This window comes from Amphiprion ocellaris, chromosome 20 (genome assembly GCF_022539595.1).
Source record: "Amphiprion ocellaris isolate individual 3 ecotype Okinawa chromosome 20, ASM2253959v1, whole genome shotgun sequence".
Taxonomy (NCBI): Eukaryota; Metazoa; Chordata; class Actinopteri; family Pomacentridae; genus Amphiprion; species Amphiprion ocellaris.
The window spans coordinates 32,285,742-32,308,249 of NC_072785.1; the positions used below are offsets into that span (position 1 = coordinate 32,285,742).

General features: G+C 38.9%; 1 protein-coding gene across 2 annotated transcripts in view; it reads left to right on the forward strand.

The window, feature by feature from the left end:
- The window catches only part of prkd1 (protein kinase D1), a 57,154-nt gene extending 36,123 nt beyond the window's left edge, over positions 1-21,031 (forward strand). For both annotated transcript variants that reach the window (XM_055005539.1, XM_055005541.1), the window contains exons 14-20: positions 3,443-3,515; positions 3,806-3,912; positions 5,683-5,844; positions 8,043-8,141; positions 14,034-14,194; positions 14,311-14,417; positions 20,511-21,031. In XM_055005539.1, the coding sequence (XP_054861514.1) occupies positions 3,443-3,515; positions 3,806-3,912; positions 5,683-5,844; positions 8,043-8,141; positions 14,034-14,194; positions 14,311-14,417; positions 20,511-20,713 (912 nt within the window). In that variant the 3' untranslated portion in view covers positions 20,714-21,031. The remainder of the gene's footprint in view (positions 1-3,442; positions 3,516-3,805; positions 3,913-5,682; positions 5,845-8,042; positions 8,142-14,033; positions 14,195-14,310; positions 14,418-20,510) is intronic.
- The last annotated feature ends 1,477 nt before the right edge of the window (positions 21,032-22,508 follow it).

Below are 22,508 nucleotides of genomic sequence, written 5' to 3' on the forward strand. Positions count from 1 at the left end.
ACATCGAAGATTTTTTGTCAATTTGAAAAAATAAGATCCAATTCTGAGTCATTTCAAAGATTTTTTTTGGTCATTTTGACAAATTTTTAATGCATTTAAACAAATGTTGAGTCATTTTAAATGTTTTTCTGTCATTTTGAACATATTCTGATGCGTTTGCGCCCCTGTTTGAGTCTCTCTGAACCCATTCTGGTTGATTTTAGATGCTTCCTTGCAGCAGAACTTTGAGGTGTCTTAGAAGCAGGATGAAGGCTGATCCTCTGAACGCTTTAGAAAGCTTTCTGTCACCTCGGACTCATTTGCATGCGAAGCCTCAGAGTTTCTGAACATTTCCATCATAAAGATTTCCTTACATGCCTGCAAACTCTATTGATGCGAGAGAAGCGGTGGCGGCAGCAGAGAACAGCGAGTCCCGTCTCCACCTTCATCTCCAAGGTGAGCACGTCTTGGAGCACCTCGAACAGAGATTACTGTGATTACTCACTCAGCCAAAGCGTCTCCATGGCGACGGCAGTAATTAGGCAGCGTGCTCGGCGGAGGGGGAGGAGGGTTATAATATTGTATTTCTGTCCTCTCTGCTCGAGGTGCGATATTAGGCTGTCAGCTAACGGGGAGGAGAGGCAGACATGATTACAGACAAATGAAGGAGAAAATATTTTGGAGTTTTGGTGTCAAAGCTGTGGCAGATCACTGACGGCGTGGAGCTACACCGAGGGAGGCTGTCAGAAAGCTCCTCCGCCAGGTGATCTGCTCAGGAAATTCACCTTTTTGTTGAGCCCGCTTTCTGTCAGCCACCTTAAGATCTGAAGAGACTCAAACCTTAAGATCTAAAGAGACTCAAACCTGAAGATCTACAGACTCAACAACCTGCAACCTCGAACCTTAAGATCTTAAGACTCAAACGTTAATATCAAAGACTCAAACCTTAAGATTTAAAGAGACTCAAACCTTAAGATCTGAAGGGACTCAAACCTTAAGATCTAAAGAGACTCAAACCCGAAGATCTACAGACTCAACAACCTGCAACCTCAAACCTTAAGATCTAAAGACTCAAACCTTAAGATCTAAAGACTCAAACCTTAATATCTAAAGACTCAAACCTTAAGATTTAAAGAGACTCAAACCTTAAGATCTACACTCAACAACCTGCAGCCTCAAACTTTATCACGTGAACTTTCAAAGCATTTAAAGCAGAGAACACGCTGAAGGTCTAATACTGGTTAGCAGGGAAGGATCTAAATACAGCAGCCTCAGGTATTTAATGAGCACAACTCTAACCAAACAGCTGATACAGAAACCAAACAGCAGGGGGCGCTGGGAAAAATGACAAGATGTAACAGAAGCACAATATAAACTAAAACACAGAAAGTACAAACCAGAAGCAGGGAGGAAGAAAACAAAACCAGCATCAAAATCTGTTCAAATTAACAATAAATCTTTAATATCAGTTAAACTGAGCTTAATATGGATTAAAATTAGTTCAAATTGACACAAAAATCTTTAATATCACTCAAAATGTTTTCAAATGCATCAACATTTGTTCAAATTGACCAAAAAAAAATTAAAATGACAAAAAAATGTTCAAAATGCCTCTTTTTTTTTAAAACTGACAAAAAAAATCTTTAATTTCACTCAGCATTTGTTCAATGTGCATCCAGATTTGCTCAAGTGGACAGAAAAAATGGTTCAAATGCCTCAGAATTTGTTGAAATGCATCAAAGTTTGTCCAATATTTGTTCAAACTGCAACTCGATCAGAACAACTCAGAAATGGGTCCAAAGTACCAGAAACCTGGTCCATGATGACTCTAAACCAGAACCTGGTCCATGATGACTCTAAACCAGAACCTGGTCCATGATGACTCTAAACCAGAACCTGGTCCATGATGACTCTAAACCAGAACCTGGTCCATGATGACTCTAAACCAGAACCTGGTCCATGACGACTCCAAACCAGAACCTGGTCCATGATGACTCTAAACCAGAACCTGGTCCATGACGACTCTAAACCAGAACCTGGTCCATGATGACTCTAAACTAGAACCTGGTCCATGATGACTCCAAACCAGAACCTGGTCCATGATGACTCCAAACCACAACCTGGTCCATGATGACTCTAAACCAGAACCTGGTCCATGACGACTCCAAACCAGAACCTGGTCCATGATGACTCCAAACCACAACCTGGTCCATGATGACTTTAAACCAGAACCTTGTCCATGACGACTCTAAACCAGAACCTGGTCCATGATGACTGTAAACCACAACCTGGTCCATGACGACTGTAAAGCAGAACCTGGTCCATGATGACTCTAAACCAGAACCTGGTCAATGATGACTCTAAACCAGAACCTGGTCCATGACGACTCTAAACCAGAACCTGGTCCATGATGACTCTAAACCAGAACCTGGTCCATGATGACTGTAAACCACAACCTGGTCCATGACGACTGTAAAGGAGAACCTGGTCCATGATGACTCTAAACCAGAACCTGGTCCATGATGACTGTAAACCACAACCTGGTCCATGACGACTGTAAAGCAGAACCTGGTCCATGATGACTCTAAACCAGAACCCGGTCAATGATGACTCTAAACCAGAACCTGGTCCATGATGACTCTAAACCAGAACCTGGTCCATGACGACTCTAAACCAGAACCTGGTCCATGACGACTCTAAACCAGAACCTGGTCCATGACGACTCTAAACCAGAACCTGGTCCATGACGACTCTAAACCAGAACCTGGTCCATGACGACTCCAAACCAGAACCTGGTCCATGACGACTCTAAACCAGAACCTGGTCCATGATGACTCTAAACCAGAACCTGGTCCATGACAACTCCAAACCAGAACCTGGTCCATGATGACTCCAAACCACAACCTGGTCCATGATGACTTTAAACCAGAACCTGGTCCATGACGACTCTAAACCAGAACCTGGTCCATGATGACTGTAAACCACAACCTGGTCCATGACGACTGTAAAGCAGAACCTGGTCCATGATGACTCTAAACCAGAACCTGGTCAATGATGACTCTAAACCAGAACCTGGTCCATGACGACTCTAAACCAGAACCTGGTCCATGATGACTCTAAACCAGAACCTGGTCCATGATGACTGTAAACCACAACCTGGTCCATGACGACTGTAAAGGAGAACCTGTTCCATGATGACTCTAAACCAGAACCTGGTCCATGATGACTGTAAACCACAACCTGGTCCATGACGACTGTAAAGCAGAACCTGGTCCATGATGACTCTAAACCAGAACCCGGTCAATGATGACTCTAAACCAGAACCTGGTCCATGATGACTCTAAACCAGAACCTGGTCCATGATGACTCTAAACCAGAACCTGGTCCATGACGACTCTAAACCAGAACCTGGTCCATGACGACTGTAAACTGTCCTAAATAACGTGAACCGTTGTGTTTCCAGGACATCAACTCGGTGTATCAGATCTTCCCAGACGAGGTTCTCGGATCGGGACAGTTTGGTATCGTGTACGGAGGTAAAACTCACCTGCAGTTTAATCATTTTAAACCTCTGATTCTCTAAAATGTCAGAAAATGACCAAAAATTACTAAAAAATGTCTTGTTTTGTCCAAAAACATTCAATTTACATCATAGAGGAGAGAAACCAGGAAATATTCAGTGAAGATGAAACAACAGAATCAAACAGGTTGAACAGTTATCAGGATAGTTGATGATTAATCTAAAAGTTAAAGACTAATTGATTGATTGTTGCAGTTGTGTGTCTGTGACACAGATGTTTGTGTGTCTGTGTGTTACTTCCTGCAGGGAAACACAGGAAGTCCGGCAGAGACGTTGCAATAAAGATCATCGACAAACTGAGATTCCCCACAAAACAGGAGAGTCAGCTACGCAACGAGGTGGCAATCCTGCAGGTACACAACACACACACACACACACACACACACACACACACACACACACACACACACACACTAACACACACACACACACACACACACACACACACACAGACACACACACACAGACAGCTTCCTGCAGTGAACGTCCTCATTACTGTGGTAATTCTGTGGGGGTGTGACATGAAAATATTGCAGCTCTGCAGCAGAAATACACCTGCAGGAAAAACAGGAGGAACATCAGCAGATAGACAGACAGGCAGGCAGACAGACAGACAGACACACAGGCAGAATGACAGGCAGGCAGAAAGGCAGACAGACAGGCACACAGACAGGCAGGCACGCAGACAGGCAGGCAGGAAGAAAGACAGGCAGGTAGACAGGCAGACAGACAGACAGACATACAGACAGGCAGGCAGGCAGAAAGGCAGACAGACAGGCACACAGACAGGCAGGCAGGCAGGCAGGCAGACAGACAGGCAGGCAGACAGGCAGGCAGGAAGAAAGACAGGCAGGTAGACAGGCAGACAGACAGACAGACATACAGACAGGCAGGCAGGCAGACAGACAGACAGATAGGCAGACAGGCAGGCAGACAGGCAGGCAGGAAGAAAGACAGGCAGGTAGACAGGCAGACAGACAGACAGACATGCAGACAGGCAGGCAGGCAGACAGACAGACAGATAGGCAGGCAGGCAGGCAGACAGGCAGGCAGACAGACATACAGGCAGACAGGTAGGCAGGCGGGCAGACAGACAGACAGGCAGGCAGACAGACAGACAGATAGGCAGGAAGACAGGCAGGTAGACAGGCAGACAGACAGACAGACATGCAGACAGGCAGGCAGGCAGACAGACAGACAGATAGGCAGGCAGGCAGGCAGACAGGCAGGCAGACAGACATACAGGCAGACAGGTAGGCAGGCAGGCAGACAGACAGACAGGCAGGCAGACAGACAGACAGATAGGCAGGAAGACAGGCAGACAGACAGACATACAGACAGGCAGGCAGGCAGACAGACAGACAGACAGGCAGGCAGGAAGACAGACAGGCAGGCAGACAGACAGACAGACAGACAGGCAGGCAGGCAGGCAGACAGGCAGACAGACAGACAGACAGACAGACAGGCAGGCAGGAAGACAGACAGGCAGGCAGACAGACAGACAGACAGACATGCAGACAGGCAGGCAGGCAGACAGACAGACAGATAGGCAGGCAGGCAGGCAGACAGGCAGGCAGACAGACATACAGGCAGACAGGTAAGCAGGCAGGCAGACAGACAGACAGGCAGGCAGACAGACAGACAGATAGGCAGGAAGAAAGACAGGCAGGTAGACAGGCAGACAGACAGACAGACATGCAGACAGGCAGGCAGGCAGACAGACAGACAGATAGGCAGGCAGGCAGGCAGACAGGCAGGCAGACAGACATACAGGCAGACAGGTAGGCAGGCAGGCAGACAGACAGACAGGCAGGCAGACAGACAGACAGATAGGTAGGAAGACAGGCAGACAGACAGACAGACAGGCAGGCAGGAAGACAGACAGGCAGGCAGACAGACAGACAGACAGACAGGCAGGCAGGCAGGCAGACAGGCAGACAGACAGACAGACAGACAGACATGTTTCTACCACTGAACAGCTGCTTCTTTAACTCTTAAACTGCTTCTTTTCTAGGTCTGATCCCTTCAGGATCTGAGTTTGATCAGCTGTTTATTCTGATTAACAGCTGATTATTGTGACTAAAGAAGGTGTTTATTTAATAACGTTGCTCCTCGTCCTGCAGAGTCTCCACCATCCAGGGGTGGTGAACCTGGACTGCATGTTTGAGACTCCAGAGCGAGTGTTTGTGGTGATGGAGAAGCTCCATGGAGACATGTTGGAGATGATTCTGTCCAGTGAGAAGGGCCGACTGCCGGAGAGGATCACCAAGTTCCTGGTCACACAGGTGGAGCTCCACTGCAACTGACTAGAGCTAACTACAACCAGTCCTTCACTAAACTAACTTAGGTTTGGTTAAGAACTGACCAATTCAATTCAATTTTATTTTTATAGCGCCAATTACAGTCAAATTATTTCAAGACGCTTTACAGAACCCGAATATCTTCATTATCACTCAAAATATGTTCGATATTGATTAAAATGTGTTCAAACTGACAAAAAACTTTAAAATGCCTCAAAATGTGTCCAAAATTCATAAGAAATCTTCAAAATGACTCAAAAATCTTTTCAAAATGCAAAAAAAATTTTAGTTTTTTTCAAATTGACCAAATATCTTCTATATCACTCAAAATATGTTCAGTGTGAATTAAATTCCAAATGTGTTCTAATTAACAAAACAAACTTAAAACCAAAAACGAACTTTAAAAAAACCTTCAAAATGACTCAAAAATATGTTCAAAATGCAACTGACAGACATCTTCAATATCACTCAAAATGTGTTCAAATTGACAAAATAAATCATTAAAATGGCTCAAAATTGATTTAAATGCATCAAAATGTGTCCAAAATTTTTTTAAAAATCTTCAAATTTTTCTTCAAATTGGAAAAGAAATTCCTCAAAATCACTCACAATTTGTTTACAATGACACATAATTTGCTTAAATTTAATAAAAATCACTGAACACATTAACAATAACTACAATGTTTTCACTCACCTTTTCTTAAAAAATGCTTCAAAATTGTCCAAAATTTGTTCAAAATGACAAAAAATCTTCAATATCACTCAAAATATGGATTCAAATTTATTCAGATGCATCCAAATTTGTTCAAATTGACAAAAAAAATCTTTAAAATGCTTCAGAATTGATCCAATGTGATCAGTTGATCAAAATGTGTCCAAAATCCATAAGAAAACTGCAAAATGGCAAAATATCTTCAGTATGGATTAAAATGTGTTCAAATGCATCCAAATTTGCTCAAATTGACAAAAAATACTTGATGCACTTTGAGTCATTTTGAAGATTTTTTTAAATTATTTTTAAAATGCATCTTTTTTTCCAAAATGACAAAAAAAAAATCTTTGGTTTCTTTTATAAAGAAGAACACAGAGTCTGCAGGTCAGAAGTCTGACCATTCAACATTTAAAAACAAGAAATAAATCTTCAAATCAAAGACTCAGTAGGTCTGAGTCTGGAGGAGACGATAGGTGGACGAGGTTTCTGAGTCTGCAGCAGAAAGAAATGACCTAGAGAATCCCAAAGGAAATCTTTCAGCAGATAATTTGTTTTCAAAGTAATATCTGGTGAAAGAATTTCCCTCCTAAATGAGCCTAAAACAACCTCAGGAGATATTAGGATCCAGTGAATCAAACAGAGAATCAGCAGGAATTTGTAGCTGCTGTTTGTACAGAAATATTTCACTATTATCATGACGTCAGAAAAATGTTAGTTTCATTTCTATTTATCTGCATTTTTCATCTGTCTGCTACATTCACAGATTACTGCAAACTCAAAATGCAATTATAGTCATTATATTCAACATTTTATGACTTTTTGTAAACTAAAACACTTTCAGTGTCTTCTAAAGTGGTCTATTATGGGATGGCTGCACCGTTAGCCGTTAACAGGTCAGTCGTAGCTAACGTTAGCTCTGGTGCTAACAGCAACATGTTTTACATTGAGGTGATCAGAAAACTCTTTGTTGTACAATTTGCACACAACCAGGCTTTTATCCAAGCTGCCATCAGGAAGATTTTTAAAAGAAAATTTTCCTCAGAGCTCAATGAGTCTCATCTTCCTTCGCTGTTCACCAAAACTCCTTCATTCCTGTGGATCTTCTTCACTGCAGACCATAGACTGTATGCTGCAGACAGACTTTAGGTTCATTACTGCCACCTACTGGGCTGGAGTGTTATATATAAATATGTCCTCTGCTGGATTTATTCAATCATTCTGATCTGATCAAAACTATTGTGTCTGAGTCCTCAACCCATTTAATGACTGTTGGAGTTTTATTTCTGGAGATATTGAGCCTTTAAAATGGTGAAAACAGACAAATTCTCATGTCTGATGACAGATGAAATTCAGCCAGCCTTAGTTTAGGGTCCCAGAATAGGATTTATCTTTGTCTTTTTGTCTAAAGGGTGAAAACACAGAGAACAGCAGATCATTCTCAGCAAATGTTGTGTTTGTGCTTCATCTTCAGATCCTGGTGGCTTTACGTCATCTGCACTTCAAGAACATCGTCCACTGTGATCTGAAACCTGAGAACGTCCTGCTGGCGTCCGCCGACTCTTTTCCACAGGTACACCGTCTCTTTGTCAGTAATTAAAAATGTGTCCTCTTCTGGATCCATTCAATCATTCTGTTGGAAACTATTCTGTCTGAGTCTTTACCATATTTCAGGGTGTGTGTTTTTTCATTTTCAAGGGCCAGTATTTAATCATTACAATCATCTTGGACAAGTTTCATGTCATTTTTTGCAAGTTTCATGCAATTTTGGACATAAGTTAAGACATTTTGGACAAGTTTTAAGTAATTTTGGACAATTTTAAGCAATTTTAAAAACAAATTTTTAGTAATTTTGGACAGATTTAAAGGCATTTTTGACGAATTTCAAGACATTATTAAACATTTTTGGTAATTTTGGGCAAGTTTCCAGTTATTTTAGACAATCTTTGTCTTCTTTTAGACAGGTCTTGGACAGATTTCCAGTCTTTGTCTGGTCAAACTTTTAACTGATGTTAGAGCCTCAACAGTTGGACAAATGTGGACCAAAGACTGTATTTTAGTAGAAACATGGATCCATCCATAGATAGACACTGACAGGAACTTTATGGAGACACTAGACCAGCCTGGTTGGAAAACTTTGCACTTTCTTCCATTTTCATGCAGAAAACCCACAATTTTCCTATATCGTAACTTGTAGTTTACAGATGTTTTAAATTAATTCAGGTATGTTTGACTCAGAAATAGATGGAAATATGCATCAGACAGTGTTTGAAATCTGGTTCAGAACTGTTTTAAATCTGAATGCATCATTTTATGTCAACATTTTTGGTTTAATTGACAGACAGTGAAAATAGTTTGGAAATACCAGGAAACAGAGAACAGAATGACTTTAGGACAATGATCCGGCTGGCTGGGATTCAAACTGATGCATCAGACATCGTTTAAACCTCTGAAGAAGTCTGGATGCTGAGTTACAGATTGTACTGGTAGGAGGTGATGCAAACAGAAAAACACTCATAAAAACATACATGAGAGCAGAAGAGGTGACACGGTGAATCCAGTGAATGCAGACAGATGCAGACGGTCCATTAGCCATCAGCTATTAGCAGCTTCAGGCTCCACAAATAGCTATTAGTGTCTGACAGACAAACCTCTAATGATGCTGCAGGGTTCCTCACTGTACTGCCTTTGAAATATCACGAAACAAACAGAATGCAAGTGTAAAGGAGAGGCAGTTTGGTGCTTTAAATCCAGAGGGTCTTTAAAAACCCAGAGACGTCTTCAGGAAACAGCTTCTTCTTATTATTTTTCTCAAGAAGCAGAAACTCTATGCCAATGTGACTGAAATCTCCAACGAAGCTCATTAACTCTTCACAAAGCATCAAAACCACCTTAAAAATGAAATTTGAGAAAGTTTTTAAAACAAATTCCACGAACCTCTTCTATAGCAATCCTTTAAAATGTGCATAAAATATGTTATGTTCTACATAATTAATCAAGTACACTTTTGACATCAGGCCCATTGAATTTAATCAATATCACCAACATCAGATATGCAGATGACACAGTGCTGCTCACCAATAATATCCAGTCACTGCAGGAGATGATAGAGTCTCTGCACCACATGTAAAGCACATGGGATGGAGTTAAATGCCAAAAAGATCAGCATGGATTGGAGATTTTGTACCTTCTTTCCATTTTTAGGGCCCAAAAAATATTTTATTTTTACATTTTGTACAACTTTTAGTCATTTTTGAACAATTTTAAAGTCATTTTGGACACATTTTGAGTCACGTTGGGTAAAACTTTGGTTATTTTGATCAGATTTCAAGTCAAAATAACAAAAAGGAGAACATTGCCTTTCCACCTGTCAGGTTCTACTGATGTTATGGCCTCAACAGTTGGAGAAATGTGGACCAAAGACTGGATTAGAAACATGGATCATCCATAGATAAACACTTACAGGAACTTTCTGGAGACACTCGACCAGCATTTTGGACATTTTTTAAAAATTTTTCAACAGTTTTTATCTTATTTTGGACGGGTTTCAAGATATTTTGGACAGATTTGAAGTTATTATGGGCAATTTCAAGTCATGTTTGACAAATTTTAAGACTTTTAAAAAATTTTTAGTCATCTTTGACAGGTTTAGAGTTATTTTGGACAATCTTTATCTTCTTTTGACCACAATTTGAGTAATTTCAGATAAAACTTTCTGGACAAATTTGAGGAATTTAGGACAGGTTTCTAGTCATGTTGGACAGGTTTCTACACATTTAAAAGGTTTTAGTTATTTAGGACAATCTTTATCTTCTTTTAGACAGATCTTGGACAGATTTTCAGTCTTTGTCTGGTCAAACTTTAATACATCAGATTCTACTGATGTTAGAACCTCAGCAGTTGGAGAAATGTGGACCAAAGACTGTATTTTAGTAGAAATATGGATCTATCCATAGATATACGTTGACAGGAAATTTATGGAGACACTAGATCAGCAAAGCTCGAAAATGTCCATTTTCAAGGACCAGTAATTATTCATTTGTGTAATTTTGGACACTTTTTTGTATTTTTGAACAGTCCTTATTTTATTTTGGACATGTTTCAAGATATTTTGGACTGATTTTTCAGTCATTTTGGACATTTTTTTGTAATTATGGACAGGTTTCAAGTCATTTTAGGCACTTTTTATCTTATTTTGGACAAGTTTTGAGTCATTTTGGACAGATTTTAAGTCTAAATATGTAAAAAACTGGAACCTTGTCTGGTCAAACTTTAACACATCAGATTCTGCTGATGTTAGAGCCTTAACAGTTGGAGAAATGTGGACTAAAGACTGGATTCTAGTAGAAATATGGATCCATCCATAGATAAACACTTACAGGAACTTTATGGAGACATTAGACCAGCCTGGATTAGAGATTTTGCTCTTTTTTTCCCCATTTTTAAGGACTAATAATTATTAATTAGTGTCAGTTTAGACAAGTTTGAGGTCAGTTGTGACGTATATAAAGTAATTACTGGACAAGTTTCAAGTCATTTAAGTCATTTTGGATATTTTTAAATCCTCAGTTGGAGAGAAGGAGTGACAAGCCTTCCGAACGAAGATGGCTCATGATGACGAATTTTGACAATTCAAAGCCTCAAAGCTGTATTTCTCCAACCTACTAGTAGCTAGAAAGCTAATATTATGTTTATGAGATGCAGTCAACAAGTTTCAAGTCTGTGCCGTTAAAAATCCAGAAACTGATTTAGATTTATCTCCTGGTGCAGCGCTGCTCTGCTCCAGAGCTCCTGCAGCATCTGGAACACTCCAGCTCTGGAAACATGTCAGCTTCATTTGGCTGAGATCTTTCACAGCACATCAGGAGGTTTATTCTTATTCAGCCTGACATCTTCTGTAAAACAACACCAACTGGCCGAGGAAGAGAAGAAGTCCAGGTTTCCGTGACGACGATGTGTCAATCAAGACTAAAAACCAGAGTCAATCCGCCCACAGCTGAGGATCTACCTGGAGGATTCAGACCTGCAGTGACTCAGTCAAAGATGCTGAAGGTCTGCAGAAGATTCATCACAACATCAGCAGGAGCAGAGATTTAGCTCTTCCTCCTCCTGAGTGTCTCTGACTCATCAGAGCTCCACTTCATCCAAACACTAATTCAGGATTCTGTTACTTCTTCACATCAGGAGATGTTGGAGTCAGAAGTTCTTACAGTGACTCTTTTCATTAGGTGCTTTACCTCCATGGTGTTGTCAGCAGAACATCTGGATGATACAAAACCACAGAGATGTGAAAGTCCATTTGAATCAGTTAAAGAAACTGTTGGTGAACTGAAATCATACCAAGTCTTCAACCAGTCGACTGTTCAGAGAGGAAAAGAAAACAGCAACGTAACTTCAAAATGAGTCAGAAATTGTCCAAATTTTGTTAAAAAGATGTGTAAAATGGCAAAACATAAACAAAAAGACTAAAAAAAATGTCAAAAATAAAAAAATTGTGTCAACACTGACTCAAAAAATGTCAAAAATGTCAAAAATTTGTCCAAAAAGATCAAAGAAATGTCAAAAATTACAACAACTTGTCCAAAAAGACCAAAGAAATATAAAATGAAAAAATTGTGTCAAAAATGACTAAAACTTCTCCAAACAGGTTAAAGAAATGTCAAAAAACAAAGACTTGAACAAAAAGACAAAGAAAATGTCAAAAATGACAAAGTTATGTCAGAAATCTAAGTCCAAAGTCCAAAATTACAAAAATTTGTCCAAAACACTAAAGAAATGTCAAAAATTACAAAATTGTGTCAAAAATGACTCAAAACAAATTCAGAAATGACAAAAACCTGTCCAAAAAGATTAAAAAATGTCAAAGATGACAAAAATTTTTTCAAAAAGATGAAAGAAATGTCAAAAATAACAAAAACTTGTCTAAAAAGACAAAAAAAATGTCAAAAAGATTTTTAAAAATTCTCCAAAAAGACTAAAAGATTGGCAAAATTGTGTCAAAAATGACTCACAAAAGTGGTCAAAAATGACAAAAACTTGTCCAAAAAGACTGACAAATTGTCAAAAATTCCAAAACCTTTACCAATAAGACTCAACAACTGTTCCAGATATGAAAAAAAAGTGTCATAAAATTACAAAAAAATCTCCAAATCAACATGTGATTTCTACATTTTCATGTGTGAGCAGAGCAGAAAGGTGAACTGGATGAAGACCTGACTTCCATGGACCTTTAAGGCTTTTTATTTTTGTCACTTATCCTGGAAATTACCTGATAATTTGACCTTTTCTTGTGTTTCAGTCATCTAAATAAAAATTAGGGATGTCCTAATCAAGTCTGAATTATTATAATTAGAATTATTATAAGTATCTGTGGATACAGAGTTCCAATCTGATTCTATTTAACTGAAAAGTCATTAAAATCCGTCCATCGTATCTGTTTGACATCTGAATATTTCTGTGAGAGAAAATGTAGTATTAGAGGGTAAATGTAGTACTAGAGGGTAAATGCAGTGTTAGAGGGTAAATGTAGTACTAGAGGGTAAATGTAGCGTTAGAGGATAAATGTAGTGTTAGAGGGTAAATGCAGTGTTAGAGGGTAAATGTAGTATTAGAGGGTAAATGTAGTACTAGAGGGTAAATGCAGTGTTAGAGGGTAAATGTAGTACTAGAGGGTAAATGCAGTGTTAGAGGGTAAATGTAGTATTAGAGGGTAAATGTAGTATTAGAGGGTAAATGTAGCGTTAGAGGATAAATGTAGTGTTAGAGGGTAAATGTTGTATTAGAGGATAAATGTAGCGTTAGAGGGTAAATGTAGTATTAGAGGGTCAATGTAGCGTTAGAGGGTAAATGTAGCATTAGAGGGTAAATGTAACGTTAGAGGGTAAATGTAGCATTAGAGGGTAAATGTAGTATTAGAGGGTAAATGTAGTATTAGAGGGTAAATGTAGTATTAGAGGATAAATATAGCGTTAGAGGGTAAATGTAGCATTAGAGGATAAATGTAGTGTTAGAGGGTAAATGTAGTATTAGAGGGTCAATGTAGCGTTAGAGGGTAAATGTAGCATTAGATGGTAAATGTAGCATTAGAGGATAAATGTAGTGTTAGAGGGTAAATGTAGTATTAGAGGATAAATGTAGCGTTAGAGGGTAAATGTAGTATAAGAGGGTCAATGTAGCGTTAGAGGGTAAATGTAGTGTTAGAGGCTAAATATAGTGTTAGAGGGTAAATGTAGCGTTAGAGGGTAAATGTAGCGTCAGAGGGTAAATTTAGTATTAGAGGGTAAATGTAGTGGTAGATACTACTAGGTACTAAAGCAGAGAGCATTGTGGTAGCTAAGCAGCAACAGGCACCATGACAGAGACTTCGGTGGTCATTAATGACCTCTAACCAGAGTTAATTAGTTTGGGGTTTAAGGTTTGTGGTAGATCACTTGTTTTTTTGTGTAACTCCGTTCTCCTGCTGCAGGTGAAGCTGTGCGACTTCGGATTCGCTCGTATCATCGGTGAGAAGTCGTTCCGGCGTTCAGTGGTCGGTACTCCGGCGTATCTCGCTCCAGAAGTCCTGAGGAACAAAGGGTATAACCGATCTCTGGACATGTGGTCGGTCGGAGTCATCATCTACGTCAGGTAGGAACTGACACTTTCAGTCTGTTTTAATTGGTAGAAATCTATAAGGAAACCACTGTCACCGTATTTATGAACTCATTGCAGGTTATATATGTGATCTGTTTGTGTGTTTGTAGTCTCAGTGGGACGTTTCCTTTCAATGAAGATGAAGACATCAACGATCAGATCCAGAACGCCGCCTTCATGTATCCTCCTCACCCCTGGAAGAAGGTCTCACAGGAAGGTACGAAACCAAACATGTCCCAGGTTTCAACTCCAATTCTTCATCTCCAGTAACTTTATCAATGGTCAGAGTTCTACCTTCATACTTGGTATATTTTCAGAGTTCCAGGTCCTTAAAGTCCATAAAGGAGAACGTCCTCTGGAGAAAGTTCTAGAAAGTTCTAGAACTTTCTCCAGGGGACGTTCTCCTTTCCTGCTTCCAGTCTTTCAGTTTAGTCTTACTTAGAACATTCCATGCCCTCAAAGTCCATAGAGGTAGGTCCAGATTTATCATTTCTGAGCCTCAGAACTTCATCAGCAGAAAAACACCTTAGTTTAGAGATTCAGGGAGATGAGGACAAAATAGTGAATACAGATGGAAATTCAAGGGTTCAGCTGAAGTTCAATTAGTCAAAAATGACTAGAAAATTGTGAAAAAAAAAAGACTCAAAACCTGTTCAGAATGAGTGAAATTTGACCCAAATGACTCAGAATGTTCTGAAATGACTCATAGTTTGTCCAAAATGACTCAAAATTTGTTCAAAATTACTTGAAATTTATCTGAAATTCTTGAAAACTGTCCAAAATGACGTGAAAACCTGTTCACAATGAGTGAAATTTGACCAAAATGACTCCTAATTTATTCAAAATTATTAACAAAATAGTCTACAACTGGTCTGAAATGGTCTAAAATGAATTTAAAATTGATTGAAATGACTCAAAATTTGTCAAAAAATAATTTAAAACTCTCCAAATTGGCCTAACATTTGTCCAGAATGACTGAAATTTGACCAAAATGAATTGAGATTGAGAATTGAGAATGTGTCTCTTTGTGGTCTACAGCACAACATAGTCCTGACAGCGAAGAAGTGGTGGAAGTGTGATGATATGGGGCTGGAGAAAACTTTAAAAAATGGATTTTGGGTCAACTTTAAAGCTGTTTTTGTGTTTCTTTGTGGTCGTTTTGTGTCTTTTTGTGGTCAGGAGCACCACAGTGAATGCACAGTCCTTGACAGTGTGATGATATGAGGCTGGAGAAAACTTAAAAAAATGCATTCTGGGTAAATTTCAAGGCTTATATCAGCATGCTGATGTGTGGTTGATCTGATTTGGTTGATTTTATATAGAATGACTCTTAATAAATCCTCTAAAAACTCAGTTAAATGAGCAGATATTTCATCCTGTAACTGTCTTTGTTTCCTTTATAATTAACCCTCGTGTCGTCCTACAGGTCTATTTGACCCGTTTTAAAGTTTGAAAATGTGGGGAAAAAAAATATTTTCATAATCAAACTTCTGATGTCCACATTTTCTACATTTTTGGGAAATCTTTGAACATTTTTTGGTGGAAAAAAGAAATGTTAAAAATGTTTCTTAAGAACATTCACAATTCACATTCACAAGAAAATATCAGAAGTTTTACTGCTATATATGGAATCACTTTAGATATTTTTATGATTTTTTTGGAAGATTTTTACAAATTTTACAAAAATATTTACAAGAATTTTCTTGCCAAATTTGGGGGATTTTCAAAATAAAATCTTTAAGGGAAACTTTTAAGGAATTATTGAATTTTTCTTCCTGAAGGTTTTGCAAATTTTCAGAAATTTGGGGAATTTTTTAGCTGAATTTTTGGATTTTTTCAGACAAGGAAACAATATTTTTTGGTGCCTGTAAATGAGGACAACAGGAGGGTTAAACCGTACAATAAAAACAGAAATAAAAGCAGAATCCAGGAGCTGCTGTAAAATCAGGCTGAAATGAACAGGAAGTTCTGGGTTCAGTTTCAGTTTAAATATTGCTGCTTGTTTCTGATGAGTCATGTAATTAGTGGTCATCTCTGGTGGGTTCTGGTGTTGGAGGTGACTCAGCTCCTCAGAAAGTCCGCTTCACCTCCGTGTTGTTCCTCAAGCACCTGCCCAGGTGACGCTGGATGTTGGGCTGCAGTGAGTCACGCCGCCGGGTGTCGTCTGATTGGTCCCGCTGACAGATTTAAATCTGCTGAGTCACCCTAACCCCCTCCACCTCCTCGTCCCTCCGACCGACTTCAGAATAAACCGAGTCGCCTGTTTGTCGGCCGCAGGAGGATTAAATGTCAGAGAATAAACTCTGAGTGCGTCAACAATCTTGCTTCTCCAAAGATCAGAGGAACGAAGCTCTGCTGCCCACAGGCAACACGACTCGCTGCGACGGAGCGAAAGTTTAGAAAGTTTCTGCTGCTTTCAGCTCAAACGCCTCAGTTAGAGCTGAATAAATAACGTCAGCCCTCAGTTATGTCCGTGAGCTCTTTAGATTCTGTGCAGGTAAAGGAAAATGTGAACAAATGTGTGGAAAAACTGGCAAGAATGTCCAGGAGAATGATGATAAAATAAAAATAAATAGGATGAAATAATAACTTTACTTATTCAGCATCTATTAAAACCAAAGTGTAGAGACAGACAAAAAGAAAAGAACCAAAAATGGAAAGAGAACAAGTTCAATAAATGAAAACAGAAGATAAGACCACAAACATACAGCTGAAAATAATAATAATAATAAATATGTAAGTAAATTAAAGGGAAAGGTGAATGAAATGAGCAAATAAGTAAAAATGATAAATTAGATGATAAAAATAGAAGAGAGTAAAGTGTTTATGTTCTTTCAGCATACATTCAGCAAAACTGGTGTAAAAATTCCCCAAAATGACTCAAAAATGTCATTTTGACTAATTTTGGACGATTCGTGAGTTGGTGTGGCCATTTTTTGCTATTTTGGTTGAGTCTCAAATTATTTTGGAGAATTTTAGATGGAGACGAAAACCAATAAAATAAATGCAGCAGAACCAGTGAACAGAGGAGCAGGTTGTTGGAGATCCATCCAGCATGGAGGAACATCTTCTACTGATGATGAACAGAGGAGAGAGGAAAATTCTGGAATCATGGAGATAGAAAACATCTACAGGATGAGGAGATGTAGGAGCTTCAGGAGGAACCAACTGGAGGTTCCAGAACCTCCTACTACCTCCAGGACCTGATGACTGAGAACCTCCACAGAAGGATGAGGAGACAACATTAGTTCCTTTGTCCACTTGAATGAATGTGAATAAATAAGAGTTAAACAGCTGCTGAAACTGGCAAGAACATAAAAAATAGTAGTTTGTTCTTTTAGGACGTGCGATCAGCTAAAAATAAGATCATTTTACAGATCTTTTCACAGTTTTTAAACATATTTTCCTGCTACCTTTGCTGCCAGATTTTCACAATCTGTAAAGTTTTGGTCTGGTCTTCGGTTTCCTCCCTCCGGATGACCACTAGCTGTATATTTAACGCTCTCAGCAGGAATCCTGCCGTTTGGACGCATCCTCTTCTCAGTGTGTCCGACTTTTAATCAGCTCCACCGTCTCACATACGAGGAAGCAGCTTCTTCCCTCTTCTGTTCCAGCTCTGAGAATGTGGGAGGCAGCAGAGGACGTAGAACGTTTATTAGTGATAAATACAGTCAGTGTGAGCATCCTCTCAGGATTTAAGGAAAAATAGAGCCATGTTTTCTTTAATAAATCATTAAAGTTACACCATTTATCACCAGAATCTGTAAAAGCAGGACAGATTATTCCTGCGGTCCTTGAACTACACACCTGTGATGAACCGTTTCCCCAATAAATTAATCAAAAACAAGTTTAAAATGATGATAAGTCTAATCAAAATGCCTTCATTCTACACGTCGAGTTTAAAAAATACTAAGAATAAACCAGAACCTTCCTCCTCCTGGTTCTGGTTCTTCAGGTTGAACTACAGTCAGTGTTTCCACAGAGAGACTGAGAGGAAAACCAGTAAAATAAATGCAGCAGAAACATTGAACAGAGGAGCAGGTTGTTGGAGATCCATCCAGCATGGAGAAACATCTACTACTGATGATGAACAGAGGAGAGAGGAAACGTCTGGAAACATGGAGATAGAAAAACATCAACAGGATGAGGAGACAAAACCACCACAAACAGAGAAAAAAACTGCAAAAATACCCCAACAAAGTAAAAGTTGCCATGGCTCAAAAACAGGGAACAGAGGAGCAACCTGTCGGAGATACATTCAGCATGGAGAAACATCAAAATTAGAGTAAAAATTCTCCAAAATTCCTCAAAAATATCATTTTGAACAAAATTTGGGTCATTTTGAGCAAATCTCAAGGAATTCTGGACAATTTTCAACTAATTTTGGATGATTATTGAGTCAGTTTGGACATTTTTTGCTATTTTGGCAGTTTTTGTAGCTGCAGAGTTTTTGTAGCTGCAGTGTTTTTGTAGCTGCAGAGTTTTTGTAGCTGCAGTGTTTTTGTAGCTGCAGAGTTTTTGTAGCTGCAGTATTTTGTAGCTGCAGTGTTTTTGTAGCTGCAGTGTTTTTGTAGCTGCAGAGTTTTTGTAGCTGCAGTATTTTGTAGCTGCAGTGTTTTTGTAGCTGCAGAGTTTTTGTAGCTGCAGTATTTTGTAGCTGCAGAGTTTTTGTAGCTGCAGTGTTTTTCTAGCTGTAGTGTTTTTGTAGCTGCAGTGTTTTTGTAGCTGTAGTGTTTTTGTAGCTGCAGTGTTTTTGTAGCTGTAGTGTTTTTGTAGCTGTAGTGTTTTTGTAGCTGCAGTGTTTTTGTAGCTGTAGTGTTTTTGTAGCTGTAGTGTTTTTGTAGCTGCAGTGTTTTTGTAGCTGTAGTGTTTTTGTAGCTGCAGAGTTTTTGTAGCTGCAGTATTTTGTAGCTGCAGTGTTTTTGTAGCTGCAGAGTTTTTGTAGCTGCAGTATTTTGTAGCTGCAGAGTTTTTGTAGCTGCAGTATTTTGTAGCTGCAGTGTTTTTGTAGCTGCAGAGTTTTTGTAGCTGCAGTGTTTTTGTAGCTGCAGAGTTTTTGTAGCTGCAGTATTTTGTAGCTGCAGTGTTTTTGTAGCTGCAGTGTTTTTGTAGCTGCAGAGTTTTTGTAGCTGCAGTATTTTGTAGCTGCAGTGTTTTTGTAGCTGCAGAGTTTTTGTAGCTGCAGTATTTTGTAGCTGCAGAGTTTTTGTAGCTGCAGTGTTTTTGTAGCTGTAGTGTTTTTGTAGCTGCAGTGTTTTTGTAGCTGTAGTGTTTTTGTAGCTGCAGTGTTTTTGTAGCTGTAGTGTTTTTGTAGCTGTAGTGTTTTTGTAGCTGCAGTGTTTTTGTAGCTGTAGTGTTTTTGTAGCTGCAGAGTTTTTGTAGCTGCAGTATTTTGTAGCTGCAGTGTTTTTGTAGCTGCAGAGTTTTTGTAGCTGCAGTATTTTGTAGCTGCAGAGTTTTTGTAGCTGCAGTATTTTGTAGCTGCAGTGTTTTTGTAGCTGCAGAGTTTTTGTAGCTGCAGTGTTTTTGTAGCTGCAGTGTTTTTGTAGCTGCAGAGTTTTTGTAGCTGCAGTATTTTGTAGCTGCAGTGTTTTTGTAGCTGCAGAGTTTTTGTAGCTGCAGTATTTTGTAGCTGCAGTATTTTGTAGCTGCAGTATTTTGTAGCTGCAGAGTTTTTGTAGCTGCAGAGTTTTTGTAGCTGCAGAGATTTTGTAGCTGCAGTGTTTTTGTAGCTGCAGTGTTTTTGTAGCTGCAGAGTTTTTGTAGCTGCAGTGTTTTTGTAGCTGTAGTGTTTTTGTAGCTGCAGTGTTTTTGTAGCTGCAGTATTTTTGTAGCTGTAATGTTTTTGTATAGTTTCTGCTGCTTTTGTTGAGTTTGAGCCTTAGATTCGTGCAGACTGCCGTCCTTCGATGGATTAAAGGGTCATGTGACGGGATGGAGGGAGGCGGGGGACGCCTGCCAGGGTCCGGCGGTTCTTGGAAGGGGAGGTGGGGAGGTGGGGGAGCTGGGGGAGGTGGGGGTTTATCTCTTCATGTGGAGGCCCATTCATGTGCATAATGCAGAGTGATGGAGGCCCCGTAGACCTGAGGGGCCCCGAGGTCCCGGAGCTGTTCAGACCAATGACCCCTGAAGAAATGTTAACATCATGTTAGCTTTGCTCATTAGCCTCGACCTGCCCCTCTCCACGGGGGCCGGGCCTTCGTCCTCCTCCTCCTCATCATCTGTTCCTCCTCAGACACTTGACCCTCGCTTCACCTCCTTCCTGCCTCCAACTTTATCCTCCTGCTTCTTCTGGTTTGTTTCTCTGCAGCCATCGACCTGATCAACAACCTGCTGCAGGTGAAGATGAGGAAGCGCTACAGCGTGGATAAGACTCTCAGCCACCCCTGGCTTCAGGTAGGAGACCCGCTAGAACCCGGAGAACCTGGAGGAACCAGACCACCGGCTCACTTTAAAGCTGCTTCATCAATATTTTCACTTCCAGTCTGGATCAAGTGGCTGCAGGTCATGTGAAAGAGGTCACTTCCTGTCTTCAGTGTTTGGGTTTCACAGAAAGAATTTAACTGTTTTCATTCGTCAGCGCCGAGGAATTTCTGCTTTTCTTCATTTAAGCTCAGAATTAGGAGCTTTTTCTTCTCGTTTACTTTAGAAATTGTTCCATCGCTGCTCAGTTAACCCTCATGTCGTCCTGCGGATCAAATTGACCCGTTTTAAAGTTTGAAAATGTGGAAAAATATATATTTTCACAGTGAAACTTCTGATGTCCACATTTTCAACATTTCTGGGAAATTTCTGAACATTTTTTTGGTGGAAAAAAAGAAATGTTGAAAATGATTCTTTAAGAGCATTCACAAAAAAATCAACCAAAATCCAGCGAATTTTGCTGGATTTTGGTTGATTTTTATGTGAATGTTCTTAAAGGACATATTAGAAGTTTTACTGATATACATGGAATCACTTAAGATATTTTTAGGATTTTTTGGAAGATTTTTAATCATTTTTTGAAAATATTTACAAGAATTTTCTTGCCAAATTTGGGGGATTTTTTAAAAAAAATAAAACTTTAAAGGGAAACTTTTAAGGAATTATTGGAATTTTCTTCCTGAAGGTTTTGCAAATTTTCAGAAATTTGGGGAATTTTTTTTTTTGCTGATTTTTTGGATTTTTTTCAGACAAGGAAACAATATCTTTTGATGCCTGTAAATGAAGACAACAGGAGGGTTAAAAGGTTAAAGATATTTATAAATGTGAGAACCTGATTTTTATCCTGTTATTCAGATTTTTAATAAAACATTAAAGCTGTCATAATTTATTGATTTTAAAGGGAACAGATATTTTATTATCAACAGAGACTTGAGTTTAGGCTGTGACTGACTGAACAGGATTTATTCTGAAGGTTTAATATATTAATTATAATATATAATTTTATATCATTTTCTCCAGTTAATGAGCTGAACTGTAAAAGTTCAACAGCAGCAACTTTCTGCAGATTCTCCAAGAATTGCACAAAATTCTTTTAATAACAAGAGAATAGTTTTTTAATTGCAAGATAAGAATTCATAATTCCAGCATTCGTGATTATTATTGCAAAGTAAAGTAATTATTTTGCCTTATAATTATAAAATACTTTGATATTTCCAGTGTCATGATATCATTTATTTCAGTTTATAATGATTAAATCCCTGTATAGTTATGACGGTGAGGGTCTTTGCTTATTTTATGTTGTTATTATGAGTTTGTTCATAGCATCATAAAGCTCTTAAAATTATTTCATTTATTCCTTTTACAGAATTTCTCCAGGAAATGTAGAATTTTCTTAAAATTATCCAACAATAAAAAGACAGAAAATAATTTTGGAATTGCGGAATATAGTTCCATAAATATATTATTCATTATTATTTTTTAAATCACTGAATCACTGTAAAGGATCTTCATAAATCTGACATATTTACCTCGTAATTATTTTATCCTCTTACATGAATGTTCCTAATTTGTTTTATGTTTTCAGGCCGTCAGTGATTTCAGTTTCAGTCATTGTGTAATTATGAAGATCTTTGTAAATCTGCGAGTGTTTATTTTAATTTTATTATAAACGTGTTAATAACTTCATAAAGCTCTTATAATTATCATATTTATTGCTCTGCAGGATCCAGAACATGAGCTGTGCAGTTTCTCCAGGTGGTTCAGTAGAAGATAAAACACATTTAAGGCTCGTATCGTTATGAAGTTCTGGTTTCATATTTTCAGAGATGATCAGAGTCTCATCTCCAAACGTTCTTTCTCAGGTTTTCCACTAATCAGAAGGTTG